The sequence below is a fragment of the Biomphalaria glabrata genome, chromosome 3 (assembly GCF_947242115.1).
Source record: "Biomphalaria glabrata chromosome 3, xgBioGlab47.1, whole genome shotgun sequence".
Classification (NCBI taxonomy): Eukaryota; Metazoa; Mollusca; class Gastropoda; family Planorbidae; genus Biomphalaria; species Biomphalaria glabrata.
In genome coordinates this window covers 21,167,992-21,183,758 of record NC_074713.1, presented here as the reverse complement: position 1 = coordinate 21,183,758, position 15,767 = coordinate 21,167,992, and the positions used below count along the sequence as shown (strand labels likewise).

Sequence of the window (15,767 nt, the reverse complement as noted above, 5' to 3'; positions counted from 1 at the left end):
TAGGCGAATATTATATAATATTTGGTGGCCCAAATGAAATTGAAATGAAATTTAAAAAAAAAAATTAAAAAAATGAAACAGCGAAAAATCGAAGTCCATATGCCTAAGACAAAATTAATGGCGAGGAGTGATCCCCATTCCAAGTGTTATACTTAAATTCATTTAGAAAAAGCGCTTATCAAAGTTATTATTATTATTATTATTTTGCTTATCTCCAAAGTGTCGATTCCCAGAAACGGGACCAGAAAGGAAGATATGAAAAATATAGATTGACACAGAGGTTCTCACGATTCGACCCCCTAATGAGAAAAGTTACATAAATGTATAATATACAAGTTACAAATGTAAAACAACAAAAAATTTTAACAAACAAAAGAAAAAACAATTTGTTAAAACAGTGTTTATAGAGATTATAACTTTTGTTTAAATAAAAGTTTGAAAAAAAAATTACGTTAATGAGATTTTATGATTTTAATAATGTCCATGCTGCTCAACGAATACAATTTTTGAGTCGGTTTCTTTTATTTTTGATGAGGTTCGTTATGTCACTGGAAATTATTAAGCAGTCAACAACTTTTTTTTTATCATGACCCATATAATGCAGCTAGGATATAAATTTGGAATATTTTTTGTAACCATAATTAGTGGTATGTCTATATCCTTGTTTATATAATATAGCCTATACATAAGTTCGTTTGTAGCTATTTTAATAAGCTGCTCCTGCTTTAGTATGGATTCATCTGTTATTGGGACCTGAGTTTGTCCACACGCAAAAGGTTTCAATATCCGTTCGGGAATATCCAAGTGAAGAATGTTTCGAAATCTTATTGGGGTTTAGGTTGTCTTAGAATAATACGCAATAGACATTTTAAAAAGTAGTGGTAAATTATTTTCTTATTCCATATGCTAGAACAAAAGCGTACAAAGTGCTCTTCTTCCCTCTCTTAAGTGCCATTAAAGAATGGAATGGACTGCCTGAATCAGACAGGAAAACCAACGACTTAGCAGAGTTAAAGTAATTGATTAACAGAATAGATTGACACATGAAATGCGTAGGACGTAATATACTTTTTTTTTAAAGTAACGACTATAATAGGCATATATAAGATAACATAAGATATATATAGTGAGGGGGGAGTTGATCATTATTTAAATTATCCGATCGGATATACTGGCTTTTAAGTGAAGTAATTTTTAAAGTCCCCCTTTCAGACCTTGTGGTCTATAGGGCAGATGACGTAAAGGTCATCTGTTTCGTGGCCTATGGTTAACAGCACAACGACCAACCGCCTTTTCCCAAACTAATGTCAGGTAACCATTAGAGCTGGGTGGACTCAGAGCTAGGAGCCCGAAGATCCCGAGATTAAAAATCATAGTCTTCACCAGGATTCGAACCCCGGCTTTACCGTTCAGCCACCGCGCTCCCTACTGGCTTTTAGCAAAGAAGTTATTTTAACTGTAAACAATTTTCATCTTTCTGCGGACCCTCTTCGGACGTATCGCGGACTCGATCCTGATAGGCCGCGAATCACAGCTTGAGAAACACTGGACTAAAAAAAAAAAATAATAATCTAAAAGCAAAAAGTAACGATAAAGTCGATTGGCCGACTAGCATTATTTTTATGGCAGTTCTCTTCTAGATTTAGTTAGTTAAGACTTAAGTTAGTCAATTATTTATTTGAGACCAATTTTATTACTTAGAATACTTTGATTTACTTTACTTAGAATACATCTAGATCTAGATTCATTACTTCTATGTAATCTTGGACTCTAGATCTAGAGTCTAGTTATCTAGTCTAGAACTAGACTACACACTTAATGAAGTTAATGTGACTTATCACTTAGTTACACTAGACTACTACATTACTAAGTACTAGATTTTACTAGATCTAGAAGTCAGTAGAACTAGAGTAGACTTCAGTAGACTCTAATAGAATTATATAGATCTAGATCTAAATATCTAATTAAATATTATATTAGAGTAGACTAGTGAATATTAGATCTAGTTATTACTTATTATTAGAGTTAGAGCTGCTACTGCTAGTCACCTAGTGGCACTAGTGCTACTGCTAGTTTAGTTACTTTATAATCTAGATCTAGATCTATATTATTTAGAACTTAGACTAACCTAACCCTAACTAGACTTAGTCGACTTAGACTTAGAGTTAAGACTCTTCACTCTAGACTCACTGTTGATGTCACTCAGGACTGACTAGATCTAGATCTAGACTCAGACTGTCACTAGACTTAAACTTAGACTAGTTAGACTACTAAGTAAACTACTTATTTAAAGTTATTTATAGATCTAATTTATTACTTACGGCTATGCCGGCTACCCGTGCTACGGTAGCGGTAGTGTCGGTAGTACTACTATTACTACTATAGATCTATCATCTAGATCTAGTAGATCTAGATCTACATACATACATATTACACTAGTAAGCTAGTACTAGACGTAACTAGACTAGCTTAAACTAGTTACTCTCTAATCTAGATTCTAGTCTAGATTCTAGATTGACTAGAATCTAGATAGATCTTAGAAAGATTCTAGATATATACTAGCCCTAGATATAGATCTATTACTAGACCTATATTCTAGTACTAGATCAAGATCTAGAAATCTAGATCTATCATCGACTCTTGAGATCCTCATTATTATTTATTATAATAAATTATATATATATAGATTCTAGATACTGACATATCATAGTCTAGTCATCTCTAGACCAGACTAAGACTGTCAGTGCCCAGTGTCACTTCACTAGAGTCACTAGAGTCTAGAATCTATATAGACAGTATACTAGAGTCTAGAGGATCTTTTTAATCTATGATTGTCTGTCTAGAATAGTCTAGATCTAAAAATCTAAATTTAATCAATATCTACTCTAGTAGAGTCTAGATTCTAGATCTATATTTAATAAAAGATCTATCAGAATATATATTGTTATAAACCTGGTGGTGGCACAAATGGGGGTAGTGGTGTGTGTGTAGTCAGCCGACGCAAATCGCCCCTGGCCAGCGCTAGACGAGTCAAGTGTCAACAGGACGGTTCGGGAAGGATCGACGTCGTGAACAGAGCTCAGGGGCGTCACGAGAGTTGTAGTTATCTGACCACCTAGAAACGTCGAGGGGCATTCTGTCCGGTTCGAGAAGGCCAGTAGGGACCCTATATAAGAGCGGAGGTGTCGCAGTCAAGACAGTTCAGAAAAGGTGTTCACGACAGAAGGTTCACTACAGCACAGTTCAACGGTGTGGTTCTGTACGGAGCATTACGACGGTTCAGTGCGGAGTACTGTCAAGTACAGTTGAGACGACCGGCGTCTTGATCTTGGTCTGTGATCGAGTCCGACACAACGAGCCTAGTGTGTGAAGTCAGTCCTGAACTGTTGAACCCAGTGCAAGCCCGGAACGAGACGGAGAGGCCAGTGCAAGAGTTGATACGGCGGTGCGGTGTTATCGGAGAGATATTTGTACAGTGTACGTGTTGCCAATTGTACAGTATTGGCTGTTATTTATTCAACTATTAAAGTTTAACGTTACTTTGGAGCCCTAAGTTGTCAAGTTCTTTAAGTTGGTGGTGTAAGGTGCAGTTTGCAGAGAGCCTGGATAGTGAGATTCATAACAATATATATTCTAAGTATTTCATAATTTTTATATATAATAATATAGATTACATCTAGATCTATAATAAGATGACCAGATATTTGGGGGAGTGAAAGTGAGACATATGGGACTGGGTCAAGGGTCATAAAAAGAACAGGCCTAATCTAGATTTTTTTCAAGCAATGTATTACTATATTGTTTTAACATTTTAGAACAATACATCGCAATGTACTCAGGACACAATTTACACACAATGTGGGTATAGACACACAATAATTTAAATAATTGCAGGCTTTCTGAAACATTTTTCAAGATAAATAACTTTCTAGGCAATCCATCTCTGAAACTGTTAACTTGTCGAATAGGCCAATTTTCTCTTAAATACCCGGTACTGATACTCGGCACAATTTTTGTAAAAGTTTACGATTGTCGCTGCTACATCACTTTTCTAACCAACTTGTGTCGCATACATACTTCATCAGGAGCAGAAGATACTTCAAGAGCACTGCCATTCTGTCCCTCAATAAACAGAACTGCTTCTCATGGAATATTGTTGCAATATTGTGTACAAAATGCAGCCACAATTCAGCACACAGGTTTTCAAAGAAGCTTTCGATTATTGTGGGACACGTCTATTGTGAAAAGAAAATGACTTCAAACCAGCATATATTTTATATAGTCTCTCTAATCACCTGGTCTTTTCATAGTCCAAAATTGTGTTATAAATCAACAGATCTGCTTTTTTTTTCTTAACACAAAGAATTGCATCATCAGGTGACAAGAATTCACTTTATAGTGGTCTCAAAGCATTCATGACTACTGTCAAAAACTGGGCATCACTAAAAAGCTTCTCTTTACTTTTGTTCAATATATAGAGGCCAAACCGTTAGTAACGATTGGTTCTCATTTAAATCTTGCAAATTTTGAGTCATACATTTTTAAGTAATTTTAAAGTGTATTTCATTGATTGAAAAATTATTAATGATCTGATAGGCTGTGTGTTAAATTATCAAACAAATATTTCAATGTTGGAGTAGTTCTTTAATTGAGTCAAGGCTTTCTATAAGCTTCCTATTGAAAATTATGATCCGCATTCAGATTTTTTATTTTATCCATATGTGCGACAGAAAATTGTGATCAACATTTCTAACACTCCATTGTGGTTGTTGATTTTTCATGTCCTCTTTATAAATGGGAGCTCTGTGTGTATGAACTTAGATGTTCCTTTTTGTCTTTGATATTTTTTACTCTGTCATGGACTTCAACAGAAAAGAAAGCCAAGGAATACTGTATGCTGGAATCAATTAACAGAATCAACAAGAAACGTGGAACGACAACATGCCAAAAGTCAAATGAAAACGTACTGACATCAGTTTCTGTGAAGAAGGCAGGATGCTGCAAAGGAAAAGCACTACTCATGTTTCTAACACAGGAGTCTAAGAAGGAGTGAACATGAAATAAAGATCAAGATGAAAATGTTGCAAGGCGATACTTTTAAGTTGTTAATCAAAAGATTAAGAAACATTTTAAAATAAACATGAGACATTTATCAATTTTTAAAAATGAAAGCAGGACATTGGCTATCCTGCCCAGCCATTTTATGAAAAGCATGACAGACAATCCAAAGCGAGATTGTCACGCTAAAATCAGTACGTCTGGTCACTTTAAATTTCATTATATATCAACATATAATTATATACTTTATATCTAGATCTAGATAGAGTAGCTCTAGTGTTAGAATCTAGACTCTAGGTGTCTGTCCTGTAGTTTTAGTGTTCTAATGTAGAAGGGCAATAAAGTAGACTAATAATAATTATAAAGATAGATCCAGAAATTTATAGATATTTCTATAGATCTAGATCTAAAGCATTAGTGACTAGACCCTGTAGTGTGGTCTGGTTCTTCTTTCCCTTAAGTTTCAAGCCAGGTTAACTTCCCTGTCCATGGACTACTGTTTTGAGTCCTTATTGAGTTCATGAGTGCTGCTGGGGTATAGTAGGATAATTAAGATAAGAGATAAGATAATTTTATTGATCCAATCAAATGGAAATTCAGTTTGACTACAATTCACAACATCAGCGTAGCTACTGTACAATAACAGTATAGATGAACAATTCAAACAACATTCACACACGAAACACATACACATTCACAACCAGCGCTTTATGAATTTGACTTCCATGTACTTCTCAATGACGACAGCTGATCTTGTAACACTCTGACCGAAAGTGGGATAAAGGAGTTTTTAAATCTTTCTGTTTTAGTCCTAATGGAATGGAGACGATCACTTCGTTCAGATCTTATGTAACAGTGGTTTAATGGGTGCAAGAGTAAGTGCTCTAAGCCTGTCTATGGTCCTTAGAGCTTGCAATGGCTCTTTCCTGTACCACCATATAGGTGTTGACTGTTACTCCAGTCTCTTACTCTTGGTTGTCTTGGACTTTTGGAGCACTTTATCCTCCCTCTGAAAGAAGAACAATAGTTAGTTTGTTTGTTTGTTGTTAGAGAGGAGGAGGGAGCCAAATGTCTCCTCTTTACCACTGCATGATGGCACATTACACATCAGTAATTTTTTCTTCTTCTGTTAGGGGATTGAACTTCAAAAAGTGATTCTCTCTTCACAACAGTATCTGACCTGGACTAGATATTTAAGTGGGGATAGATATCCTGAAGGAGAATATCTGATTGAAACAGAAAACTCTAATCTCATTTGTGGCTGTGGATAATAACAATCTAATTGAGTGTAGAGCCTGTTACAACACCAGCTCCCAATGTTGTTTGATTAATCAAAATAGACTTATTATCGAATAGTTCCTATAGTTGTATGAAAACAATCTACTTTAAGCTACACTATATATTGTGACAATTTATATTCTCTATTTCTTGAGCTTTAACCTTTGTTTCAAATATTATCATCAAAACATGAAAGTTGAATGGAGAGTTGATACAAATAAATTATAAATTGTTTTCTTTTGTTTAAATATAGTGATAAATATTTATTTTTTTTCAGCTTCTAGTGTAATAGATTAGTTCAAACAAGTTGGATGAATTCCTTGAAGCCCAAGATTGTGTGTTTTGTATAGTGTGGCATTAGTTAGCTGCCACAGTCAGAGAAAATAAAAATGAGCCTGAAAAATTTGGTCTACGGAAGCATGCTGGCATGCATGCTGTTTCTGAGCAGCACTATGGGGACGATAGTGATGGTGACTCCCACCTTACCTGTGATATTTTTGAGTCCTACTTTAAGTAGACGAATGATGGACTTCTTGATCAAGCTTTGGTTTCTACTAGCAGTGGTGAGTCTTTATTGAATTGTAATGTAAGCTAGGGCTTGTCTATTTAGTGATTCAGTTATTGTCCGTCAAAGTTAATTTTCATGTACGGTTGTGTTGGGTTTTTTTTTGTGGCAACTACCATTAGACACAGTAGCTGCCAAGATTGACAGCTGCCATTTTAACATTCTAGTATCCAGCACTTCTGTTCAATGATGTTACTTTTGAGATGAAATCCTGGCGTGTTTCTTTTCAAGTAAAGATGTTTAGTTTTTTATAAAAAAACATATTTAGTTTTTTTAAAAAAAAAGATGTTTAGCATTTAAAAAAAAAGATTTTTCCTTTAAAAAAAATAATATAGAAATGCATGAATGAACTGTACTACTCAGTTGAGTTTCAAAAAGGAATTTAATTTGTGCATGAAATTGTTTACATAACATGGCCATCCATCATTGTATTTACACAGACTTAATTTTATCTAATCATCATTATTAGATCAGGTAGATGGTAAGCTTTAGAAATGGACACTTCCTAGCTTAGTTTAGAGGTGTTGGTACAAGTACAACTGTTAATTATGAAAATTTGAAATACACAGAAACAATTCATATTTTATTTAATTTCCTAAATCGTGAATAAGTAAGTACTCAATGTCATGTCATCCAGTGCAGTGATTACTGGACAAATATACAACTCCGCAAATCAAAATGAAAATCTTTAAAGTATTGTGCTCTGTTGCTTCTGCTGCTATATTTTCACAACGCTATTTACTTTTGGTTTGTTTTGAAAGTTTTGTTTTCCTATTTCAGGCAATGTATGAACTGCTGATAGGAGTGAAGATCAAAGTCTTTGGTGAGCCAGCACTTCGTGGCACCAGCTCTCTAATTCTGTCCAATCACAGAACCCGACTTGACTGGTTGTTTTTGATGTCCTATTTGTGCAGATACAGTGCTATTAATGAATACAGAATTTCTCTAAAAGCATCTCTGAAAAAATTTCCAGGTGCAGGTAGGCTAACAGTGTCTAGGAACTAAATAAAATGGGGGCTGAGTGGTACACTGCTTGGCTCTGAATCATGGGGTCTGAAATTTAAATCCAGGTGAAAACTGGGATTTTGAGTTTGAAGGATCTTTTGGACGCCCTTGAGTCCATCTAACTCTAATGGGTACTTCACATAGGTTAGGGAAGTAAAGGATGTAGGTGGTTGTGCTGGTCACATGACACTCTTTTTTTTAGCTATCAGCCATAGAAACAGATAAGTTAACATTATCAACCACATGGGTACCAAAAAAAAAATAAACACCAATCATGTACATCTTTCTTTATTAATGACTCATTCTATGATGCCACTCAAAAAAATGACAATGTTATTAAAACAGTGTTTGATTTGTTTAAATCTACATATATAAGATTTTTGCTTAAGTCTAGTGTATTATTTATTCTGGAGATCTTGTCAAATTCACTTTGCTAAGTGTGTCAACGGAGTCCGTTATTGACTTCATGTTTCAATGCATTATTCATTACATGAACAAATTGAATTTATTTGAACAAAAATAGATGTTACGTGAAGTAATTGATGTGAGTTATTAAAATGTGTGTTACTTCAACAGTTTCTTCAACAGCTTAGTGTCACTGCATTAGAAAGCAACAAATCATGTACTAGAAACATGTTTAAGGATACAATTATTCTTTCAGGTTGGGCCATGCAGTGTTTAAGGATACAATTATTCTTTCAGGTTGGGCCATGCAGTGTGCTGGATTCTTGTTTCTGAACAGGAAATGGGAAGAAGATAAAGATCACATCTCACGAGGGTTACATTACTTTTCACAAGTCAAATCCAAGCCACAGGTATGTCTTCTTGTGCTAGGGAATCAGCCATGAACTGTTTTTCCAATTGAAAGATAAATTGGGGCTTGAGCTAAGAAATTATCTTTAATTAGTAAATTAGTTTTTAAAAAAAAAGTAATTGTACATGTTTTTTGGCAAGCAATTTAATGCTGCTGTACCTCATTGAGTCACATTGATTAGTATGTCTATGGTTTTTGTTTAGTTTTATAAGTTTTGGATGTTCCTTTAGAAATGATTTTTAAGTCCTCGCTCAAATCTCAGGGCACTGAATGGTAGTTGGTATGGTTTGATTCAGGACCATCTGTGGTATGCAATAAAAATGTTTCTTAATCATCTCCTTTTCATACCAAAAAGCTTTTATGGCAAATCTTTTTTTTTTAAGTAGTCTAGCAAATTCTATTACTTTCTCTGTCAGATGTAATATTTACAAATTAGAGATGGATGGTCAACTTCCTGTCCATGTAAAAAGTCAATTTTTTTTTAATCTTAAGGAAAAGTCATTGTGCCAGGTCTATAAAAACTTTCATGTATCATAAGTCATAGCAACAGGGGCTTCAACAAAAGGAACTTTAATTCACACACAAATAAATATGAGACGACTAAAAGATCCCTTTCATTTTCTTCCAGTTCCTGCTCTTCCCAGAAGGAACAGACATGTGTCCCAATGCAATAAAAAGAAGCAATATGTATGCAGAGAAAGAACAACTTGTTAAGTATGAATATGTCCTTCACCCACGCACTACTGGGTTTATACATTTTGTCAAGGAGATGAAGAAAGGTACATTTGTCTGATAAGCATTTTTTTTTAGTGTTTAGTTGATTGGTATTAAATATGTGCACAAGTATGGCTTAAAATCAAATGCTAATGTTATATTTCAACCTGAAGTTCATTTAGGGTAAGAATCCAAATGTTTCCTAGTCTATTACTTTGTAGTAGCCAATGAATTAGACTTAATTCAGGAGTATAGGGGGCATGGTGCCCAGGGGGTAAAAGGCTTAACATAGATGCAAATTTATTGTCTTTGTACATTTCTTTGTTGAATCCTCTGCTACACTTAAATATTGTGCCACTAGTTAAATTTAGAAATACAGATTTGCATTAAACCACACAATACAGTGTCACATACAAAATAAATAATATATTTTTTTACATATAAAAAGGATAACCACTATCAGGAATAAAATCTTGCCCTGATGAAATTTGTTTTAAATTATGTCCACTATTTACTTGTTTCCTGACCATATTTCAGGCCACATCATAGACTCCATTCTTGATGTCACAGTAGCCTACCCAAAAAAGATAGTCCAAAGTGAACTGCAAACTTTGAAAGGGGAATTCCCTGAAGAGATCCATTTCTTTGTCAAGAATTACCCAATAGACACTCTACCAGAAACTGACCAAGAACTTGCAGAATGGCTGACCAAGCTCTGGAGTGAGAAAGAGGCCAGACTAAAGAAATTTTATGAGGAGAAGACATTTTCATGTGATGGATCTGGCCAGGCTGGGGACTTCCTCCAGTCAGGGGACTGGGAGCTGAAAAAGTTACTCTACAGTGTGGTGGTGTTTTGGGTTGTATTTTTGCTGGTTGTCTTTACAGGTCTCTTGATTTCCCCTGCATTCCGAGTGTTTTGCCTTATTAGCAGTGCAACATATGTGATCATAGGCATACGCCACGGTGGTGTGGATAATGTTATATACACAGCAGTCAATAACCTCAAGAATTGAAATGTTTTTTGTCTCCCTTCTGTTAGCCCTTAATGTTGATGGTAAACCAAAGTTTTTATTGTTTTGTATGTTGCTAGTGGCAGTAGTCATAGAAGGTTTGACTGAATTCAAGCAAATATTTGGTCAAGTTCTCAAGCTTTTATCAAGTTTGATTTTCAATTTAAAAAATGCAATCGACTACAATTATACAGATCATTCTTTTTCAACAGCCATAATATAAGTAACTTACTATGTCTTTGCTTCACATTTGTGCATATTTAGCTCAGTGAAAAGTTCAAGTGATCTACTGCATTATGTTGTAGTTACCTATTTGAAAGACTTTGAACCACAGTACTCACTATGGTCACCTTCAGTTCAATGGTTTGCAGCCTAAGTATTCAACTTTCTTTTACAGCATTTTCTTTAGCGCAGCATTTTATCTACTGCTGTGTCATAATTAGGATAGTCTTATGCAAACCTGTCTGTCTATTAGGAGATACAATTAACTTCAGTTGGTTTTTTTTTTTGGTCAAATGTTTCTAGTTTCAATTTTGGGTTGATGTAGAGCTTGACCATTGGGAAGTTTCAAACTTTCTTTTCTATTTTTATTTTAAAAAAAAAAAGCTTTGGAATTGTAGAAAATAGACAAATATTTTTTTAAGAACATTGCATGGACTGTCAATCCTCAAAAGATGTCAACATTTATAGTCATATCATATGCTGTAGTCTGTACCCATCAGATATCTATCTATAAGAAGAATTCTTATTTGTGATATAACACATTTGTCTTAAACTTTTGATGCCATTTATTATAAACCATATACACACTTTTCATCATTAATATTTTATTTTTAGGTAATGAAAAGGGGGTTGTCGGTAAGGGCTGATAAAATGGTGAAATTAATCTGGATTATCAATTGGAGAAATTATAGAATCATCTAACTCGTTTGAATTTTATTCTAACTTATTGTGATAGATGTTTTTGTTCTAGTTGTGTGCATTACTATGGCCAGTTGGAATGTCTTTCATAAGCTTTAGATTTTGTTTAGATACGACTCATTTGCTGCTGCTTTAGTTGTTTTAGTGAGCCTAGCAAACTTTGGGTGCTGAGTCATGGGGGAAAAAGGTTTTCAGAATTAAGTTTTGATTTTGTTTGATACAATAGCATTACAGTTTGTTATGATTTAGAGTGTTCCTGTTAGTGTACAAGCAGAAATGTTGGGGCGTTTATGTTGTGGGTTCCTGTCTAGCTGTTGGATCTTCTCTGGCATTTTCTCTTACAAAACAAGAAAGTTAAATGTTGATATATACAACTATATTGACTTTTTAAAAATTTTAACAAAGATGAAACATTTTATCATTTTTCATTCAAAGAAATTATATGTTCAGTTTTTTAAAACTGTTAACTTTAAAACTCAGCATTTCATTTCTTAATAGGATTAATTGGAATTAATTAATGTTTATATTTTATTCTTCAAAAAGCAGCATTTTCATTTACTTTTATTTATTTTAAACTTAATGAAGATACAATTTTATTGTCTTTGTATATTTCTTTGTTGATTTGTTTTTCTTATTTATACATTATTACTCAGTCCATTAAACAATACACATTTGTATTGCTTTTGAATACTCTAATGAAGTGAATACCATATTTATTTGTGTTAGATGCCATATGATTTAAAGATTTTTTAAAATCATTTTTCTATGTAATTCATTGACTCTCAGTGCCAACTTGTAGTCTGATATAGTCAAGATATTCAGTTCATTTCATTTCTAAATAAAAACATAAAATAAATGTAAAAAAAAATAATAACACACAATATTTAACCTTTTTCTCTGTAGTAAACTCAGACATGTACTTTAAAATCTTTTTAATCCTGTAATTAAATAACCCCATAGTTTGCCCCTTCAAATTTTATTTAATAGCCCATTGATCAGAAGTCCATCAAGCTATTTTCTGAATTTAATGTTAATGTGAAAAATTTTTTTTTGAAATATTTATAATTGAGAATTACATTGCAGAAAAATATTTATTTGAATATTAAAATTTCCCCTCAAAAACATGTTTGATGCATTTCAGTTCAAAATGTAAATCTTATGCTGTGTTTAGCAAACAAATTGTAGTTCTGACATTTTTCAACAAATAATACCAAGATTTATTCTTATGCAAAAATGCATAGCCATTTCCCTTATATCGCACAAAGGAACATTTTTAGTCAGTTTCAGTTGCTTGAAATCTAACCATACAGTGTCATGCCTCAAGTTTTACTTCACATTTGAAAGCATTATTTTTGTTATTTTGTAAACTCCCCCCTTATTATTTTTTTAAGCATTACTTTACATTCTATGTATTTTTTGGTTGTCTGTTTTCTTCAGATAGTTATTAATTATCGTTAACACTGTCTGTTAATTTTGCATATTTGTCTGATTGTTCACACTGACTTCTGTTATGAGAGTCTGAAAGATGTGAGACAGTATCATTAAGCAGACAAAAATAATCTAATTATGTTTTGTTTTCTTAAACAGAACTTATAGTATTTTTCAAAATGTTCATTTCAATGAAGAATTATTGCATTTGGTTGATATGTAATTCATAGTTACCAATAGTCCGTAGAAACTATTCTGTCTACATTTAGGTTGTTACTACCTCAAAGGTCTACTTTACAAAAGTAGGGAACTACTTCTGTACTGTGAAGATAAGAATACCTTGATGGGCCATTCTAAAGAAGCTTGATATCCAATACATTCTCTGGTTTCCAGTATCTGAGACTCATGGGAGCTTGTTGTAATCTTCAAATACAAAAACAAAATTTAATAAAATACTCAGAAAGATACAAAGATAAAGGCACATTCCTCATCCCATATGCTAGGACAAATTTGTACAAATACTCCTTCTTCCCTAATGCTATTAGAACATGGAATGGGTTGCCTGAGTTAGCCAGGAAAACCATTTACTTGGCAGAATTTAAGTCATTGGTTAATATGCATGACTGATTGCATGACGCGTAGGACGTAATCATCTTCTTTTTTGAAGTAACGTCTGTAGTGTATTAGATAAGATAAGAAGATCATACGTCTTATGTACAGAACTAAATTGTTTTGCTTGATCACTGAAAAGCGCTGTGACATTTAATGTTAAACATTTTACTGGTCATCTTTATGTTACAAGACATTTTTTTAACCCTTATCTGTGGTGATCTTGACATCACATTTAGTGTTTTAGTGAATTATGCTAGACATGAAGTGATGGAAACTTTAGTGTTTTAGTGAATTATGCAAGACATGAAGTGATGGAAACTTTAGTGTTTGTTGTCCATCCTTTCTGGTGAGGATCTTTTCTAGGATTAATTTCTTTGTTTTCAGGCTAGAATAATTTTCACTTTGTTGATGTGCAGGTCAGACTTTTTAAAAAACAACTGAGTTTTGTTTTGTTTTTGTCTTCTGAAGGGAAACTAAGTTTGCCCACTGCCACTAAAAAAAAAAGTGTTTTGACTTCAATTGTTTAAGGTACCAAATTATGTACCAATCAAAAAGAAACTAATTTTAATGTTAGTATTCTTCAAAGACCTCTTGCAGTTAGGATTTCTTATTCAGCCAGTTTTGTTTACCCTTGAGGAGGCAGAAGTCAGTCCTAATGTTCCAGTGTAACTTGTATGCATTGTTTAATGTTGAACCAAATTTTTGTTGTTTTTGTTTTTTTTTAGCTGGACTAGTGTGCTCTAAGTTCACTTATACTTGGGATACTCTTACCATTTTCTTATTTAACTCCTTCTAAAAACAGTTTTTATCTACTTTTGAATCCAAATCTAATATTTTCACAACTTGTCTAAGTGATTAGTTATAATAAAAAGAAACATTAAATTTTGTCAGCGATTCTAAGTTTTTAGTTTGATACAATCTTAAAAACAATTTTTCAAAATTCATAGAAAAATAAATATTATCTAACAATGACATTATGTAAGACTGTACTCATGTAATAAAGATTAAAACATCTTTTGCTTAGATTTTAAACTTATTATTTTCAATTATAATCCTTATTTAATTGTCCCTAAGTTTCACAGGATTGATATTTCCTTAGACTAATTTTATTTATCACATACTGGCACTTACAAAGACAAAAGTTGTAACAAATTAAGTTCAGTTTTAGTATTGACAAAGGAAAAATAGCAAACAATAAAGATTTAGTTTGTTCCTTATCTTGACTTTGTAATGAGAAGTTTTATATCAGTATTTATATATTTCAATGTAATCTGTAGTGTTTTGTAGGGTATTAGGTTCTTATCTGTGTACTGTATTTTATCAATGCTATCATACTAAATTTTTGTTGTTTATTAAATTGGATTTTTAGAGTTATGTTCTTTAGCATGTGTCTTATTTAATATTTCTGATAGTTATAAATACTCACAGCATTTCCAGTTGTCTCTCTTGAAAGTTTAACTTGAAAAATATGAATTTTCTGCTAATGAGTGAGCTTAAATGAGTTTCTTAGTACTAAAAGTATTTGTATTTACTGCAAATTAAGTCCACACATTACGCCGGGCTCTGAAAGCATCCTCACCAATGTTTATGCACATTACAACATATTACAGAAAATCCCTAGCAACATGCCATGCTTATTGTTTGCTTCCAGATGTTGGCCCAGAGAATCAATTTTTAATTAGAGATGGAATTAATTGATCCTTGATGATACAGTTTGGCATAATGAATCACGATTTTGAAGTTGCACTCCCTGAGATTGACTGTTTTAGTAGCTTTGTCACAAGCTAAAGTGATAGGACAGTCATGTTGTATCCAGTGAGAGGTTGCTCATCTACTATGATTTACCCAGTAGATATCACAATTATTTTTAATTATAGTCTCTGCCTATTTCACTCTATAAATTATTTATTAATGAAGATATTTTTATAACCTTAAGGGATGTTTAAATATATGGGGCTTTGGGCTTTGTGGCATTAACAGGTTGTTTAATTGACATTGCTTTTGATGTTAGGATGATTAGATTTTAATAGTATTCTTCCAATTTCCAAAGGCAGAATGGAAATCTTTTCAGATTCTTCCACGGGTGTATTTGTTCAAGTAGCACAAATATAAAAACTAGAAATGATAATAAGCATTGATATAATTGTCAGATTAGTTTTTGATAATAGTGTTGACTTCATTCTGGTTACTTAATGAGAAAAAAATAAAAACTTCAACTTCCTCTAATTTTAATGAATAAAATCTAAAAGCTTCAACTTTCTCTTTTTTTTTTTTTAACTGAGTGACTAGAATGAGATGTACCAATAAGTCACTTGGTTGATGATAACTTTTGTAATGATTATTATTTATTAGTTCTCTGTGG

General features: G+C 33.0%; 1 protein-coding gene across 2 annotated transcripts; it reads left to right on the top strand.

The window, feature by feature from the left end:
• Positions 1 to 3,123: 3,123 nt before the first annotated feature.
• On the top strand, positions 3,124 to 14,775 carry LOC106057034 (lysocardiolipin acyltransferase 1-like). 2 transcript variants are annotated; one of them, XM_056023939.1, is made up of 6 exons: positions 3,124 to 3,477; positions 6,614 to 6,899; positions 7,682 to 7,880; positions 8,609 to 8,721; positions 9,349 to 9,499; positions 9,972 to 14,775. In XM_056023939.1, the coding sequence occupies exons 2-6, from the start codon at positions 6,726 to 6,728 to the stop codon at positions 10,445 to 10,447; spliced, it is 1,113 nt and encodes a 370-aa protein (XP_055879914.1). In that variant the 5' UTR covers positions 3,124 to 3,477; positions 6,614 to 6,725; the 3' UTR covers positions 10,448 to 14,775. The 2 variants fall into 2 exon arrangements, with proteins under 2 accessions (XP_055879914.1, XP_055879913.1); XM_056023938.1 differs by having other exon boundaries at positions 3,124 to 3,609.
• The last annotated feature ends 992 nt before the right edge of the window (positions 14,776 to 15,767 follow it).

Bases quoted from the DNA above. Each gene is read 5' to 3' on its own strand.
- LOC106057034 (XM_056023939.1), top strand. From the start codon at position 6,726: ATGAGCCTGAAAAATTTGGTCTACGGAAGCATGCTGGCATGCATGCTG. The intron at 6,900-7,681 runs GTGAGTCTTTAT...TTCCTATTTCAG, and splicing joins TTTGGTTTCTACTAGCAGTG to GCAATGTATGAACTGCTGAT. The intron at 7,881-8,608 runs GTAGGCTAACAG...TTATTCTTTCAG, and splicing joins GAAAAAATTTCCAGGTGCAG to GTTGGGCCATGCAGTGTGCT.